The 3292-nt window shown below is 33.5% G+C and overlaps 1 protein-coding gene across 1 annotated transcript; it reads right to left on the bottom strand.

Annotated features, from left to right (window-relative positions):
• Positions 1–482: 482 nt before the first annotated feature.
• LOC100802186 (zinc transporter 6, chloroplastic) lies at positions 483–2788 on the bottom strand. Its single transcript, XM_003551195.5, has 3 exons — positions 2335–2788; positions 1376–1732; positions 483–881 (listed from the first exon to the last, which is right to left on the bottom strand). Exons 1-3 carry the CDS (start codon positions 2647–2649, stop codon positions 567–569), a joined length of 987 nt encoding a protein of 328 aa, XP_003551243.1. The 5' UTR covers positions 2650–2788; the 3' UTR covers positions 483–566.
• Positions 2789–3292: the final 504 nt, after the last annotated feature.

Below are 3292 nucleotides of genomic sequence, written 5' to 3'. Positions count from 1 at the left end.
TGTTGTCTAGAATAATACTAATAAATAACAATAACACTAATTATAAGTCGGATTGTTTAAACTTTAACAAAATAATTTTAAAATAAATGTTTTTTTTTTATATAAATGATTTTTTAAGAAAGATAAGATTTATTTATTAAAATAAATAAAAAATATTTTTAGTAGAAACAATTTAGACAAACACATTAAAAAATAAAAAATAATTTATTTTATTAATAAATATTTATTTCAATAAATAAATTCAAACAATTTGACTTATTGGTTATTGACTAGTGATAACAAGGATATGGTGATGGGGTGTTTTACTTTTTTTTTTTGGGTTTTAAATAATAGTGGTAGTTGTAGTATTTTTTTTGTTTTCAAATTATATGTTAATAGTGATGAGGGGTACTGATGTAAACAAATGGAATCATACTTGTGTTTTAAAATATTGAATTTTAAAACTAATCCACCAAATCTGAACCAAAGGATTGGAAAGGAAATAAACTATAATTACCACCAGCAACTTTCTTTTTACTAATCTTGTATTTATCCTTGCTCAATGTTATTTGAACACAAGACAGTGTTCAAGCCCAAAGTGCTAGAACTGACATTGAAGCAGAGCCAAGAGTCAATGCAATAAAAGACACCTTTTTCAAGTACAAATTAGAGTTCATAAGCTTGTTATGAAAGAAATCAACTGCTATAAGGTCAACAAGAGCCATGTAAATTAGTATGCCCGATGAAACTGAACCTAGTAACCCTTCCATTATCAAAGCTTTAGGGTTAGTATCATCATAACCAGTCATTGAGAATAACACCATCCCCAGAATTATCCCCATTGGTGTTGTCACAGAGAACATGAAGCACATGTACGCTGTAGTTCCAAAGCTAAATCCAGCCTGCAATTGTGAAAAGATAATTACCCATTAACATCTTTTGTAATGTCCCTATGCTACTTATATCATAAACAAATGTATATCTGCAAAATCAATAGTTCATAAATACAGGCATTTTGCATTTTAAGTCAATAGATTAATTTGACTGAGGCAAGTCTTCTGAAAGAGAAATGTCAGTAACACTCTTTTTAATTGTTTCGGGTCAAAATTTATTAAAAATTATAGAATGGTGAGGATTAAATACTGAAACATCCATTAATAGTAATACATTTCCCAAATTTAGCCATGACATCCTTAAACTTATGAATCAATATGCAATTCTAACTATATTAGAACACAATCTAATAAGATTTTCTATGCAATAAAATAGTTTCATTAAGTGTGTTTCTGAATTAGTTTACATTTTTTATTTACCAAACAATGCATCTTACAAACATAGATTATATATTACGCACATATATTGGATTTTGAAGGAGAAAAGGCGAAATTAAACCAACCTGAGCAATGCAGCCACCAAGACCCAAGCCTTCGAAAATCTGATGAAAGGACAAAGCAACAACGAGTGGCCTAATGGTGCAAACGTTCTGAGACATCCCCATAGTCACTCCTATGATAACAGAGTGAAAAATTATACCAATCTCCAACACTTGGGACACCAGTCTCTGCTTCAACCTCATCAACTCTTCAACCCTCTGCACTTCAGCACCACCACCAACAAGCTCAATGCTCCATGTGCTGCCGCCGCCGCCACCCTCCTTCTCCTGCGTCTCCACCGGCGTGTAGTGTGCATGCTCCATGTGCGAGCTAGCAACAGTGTCTACCAGCAGGGCCATTAGCACCCCAATAAGGGTCACCTATCAATGGAGAGTAACAGAAATTCAACTAAGAGAATTATCTTAAAAATCATATAAAAACTAATCTCCGATTAGTTGATTCACAATACATGTCTATTAAACTTAGCATATTAAACATTAATTTCATCAAGCTTAATTTTATTAACTTTAGAAAAATGTATATATATATAAAAACTATTAGGAATACATTTTTTTCCATGTATAAACTACTTGCAATTAAAACATTTGACTCCTGAATTGTTCTTCAACTATTCCTACAGTCAATAACTATTTGGACCACCCAGCTATATGACTAATTTTCAATCTTAGGTATAGTCACAATTTAATCTTCTCTTATGCAAAAATTGAACTTAAGTTTTGTATAAAGTCCATATATATTATCAACTGAGTTACTTATTAAATAGTACTACATTCTTAAGACGTTTTTTAATATACTTTATTAATTTGAAAATAACACCCTCTAAATAAGGAACAAGACTCACGTGTTTAATAAAACTCTCATGAATTTCATGCAATATTAAGAAAGAAGGCATCTAAAAATGGTTTGAGAGAGTGAATTGCTAATATATATCTCAAAGTTGAGATAGATGTGTAAAAATTACCAGGCCAGCAAAGGGAAAGTCCTTCCAGGGATGCTGGGATGCCACCTGGCAATCGGAGAGTGCAGCAAAGGCGTCTGGCAACACGTGGACCAATGAGGTTGCAAGAATTACGCCGGCAGCAAAGCATTTGATTAACAAGATGGCTATGTTGTAGAGGGACTTTCCCTGAAAGTATCGTGCCAGTGTGACAGGCGCACATACGCCTGTCACGCTGGTCACAAAAATCATAAAGATGGAAATCACTTTTAAGTGTGCCGCCGTCGTGCCGTTTCGGCATGCGGCAGCTTGAGCCAAGTCCGTCATGCACTCCGTCATATTGGGAACGAAGAGTAGATGGAATTGAGAGTGTTGCGTTGAACGGTAGAGAATCTTAAAGAGAGATGATCAATAATGCGCACTATAGTTTGAGTTTGGGTTTTGTATCTTTTCTCTAGTGAAGAGGTCCCATGCATCCACTTGTCCATGCAATTTTTTTTCTATAGGTGGTATGGTGCGTCTGAAATCCATCAACTTTCGTGGAAGTGCATGCCTTTCATAAACTGTTCACTATTCAATCTTTCGTCACGCATTTAATTTTAATTTAAAGGCTACACGTAATTAAAGAGGGAGATGGCGAAAGTTATAAGTTGCAAGTGGCTAGTGCTGTCGTGATGTTTCTTAATTGGAAAATTATATTTTTTTACCCCCCCATTCTTTTGTCAGTGCGTGTATCTTGAAAGGGAAAAGAGAGATTGAAAGAAGAAAACATATAATAGTGCGATAAAGAATACAAAAAAAGATACAAGATCGATAGATAAGTATTGAATAATGTACAAAATCAAAATTGTTTTGAAGTCTGACGTTTTGAGAAAGAGATATCAATCATTTAAGATTGGTGATCTTGAATTAGTGGATGTTTTCAAATTCTTGAATGTTGTGTTGTTGAATTAAAGCTTGTATCCTATGCTGCTTTCTTTGC

Source organism: Glycine max, chromosome 18, assembly GCF_000004515.6.
Source record: "Glycine max cultivar Williams 82 chromosome 18, Glycine_max_v4.0, whole genome shotgun sequence".
Lineage (NCBI taxonomy): Eukaryota > Viridiplantae > Streptophyta > Magnoliopsida > Fabales > Fabaceae > Glycine > Glycine max.
This window is presented reverse-complemented; position numbering and strand designations above follow the sequence as displayed.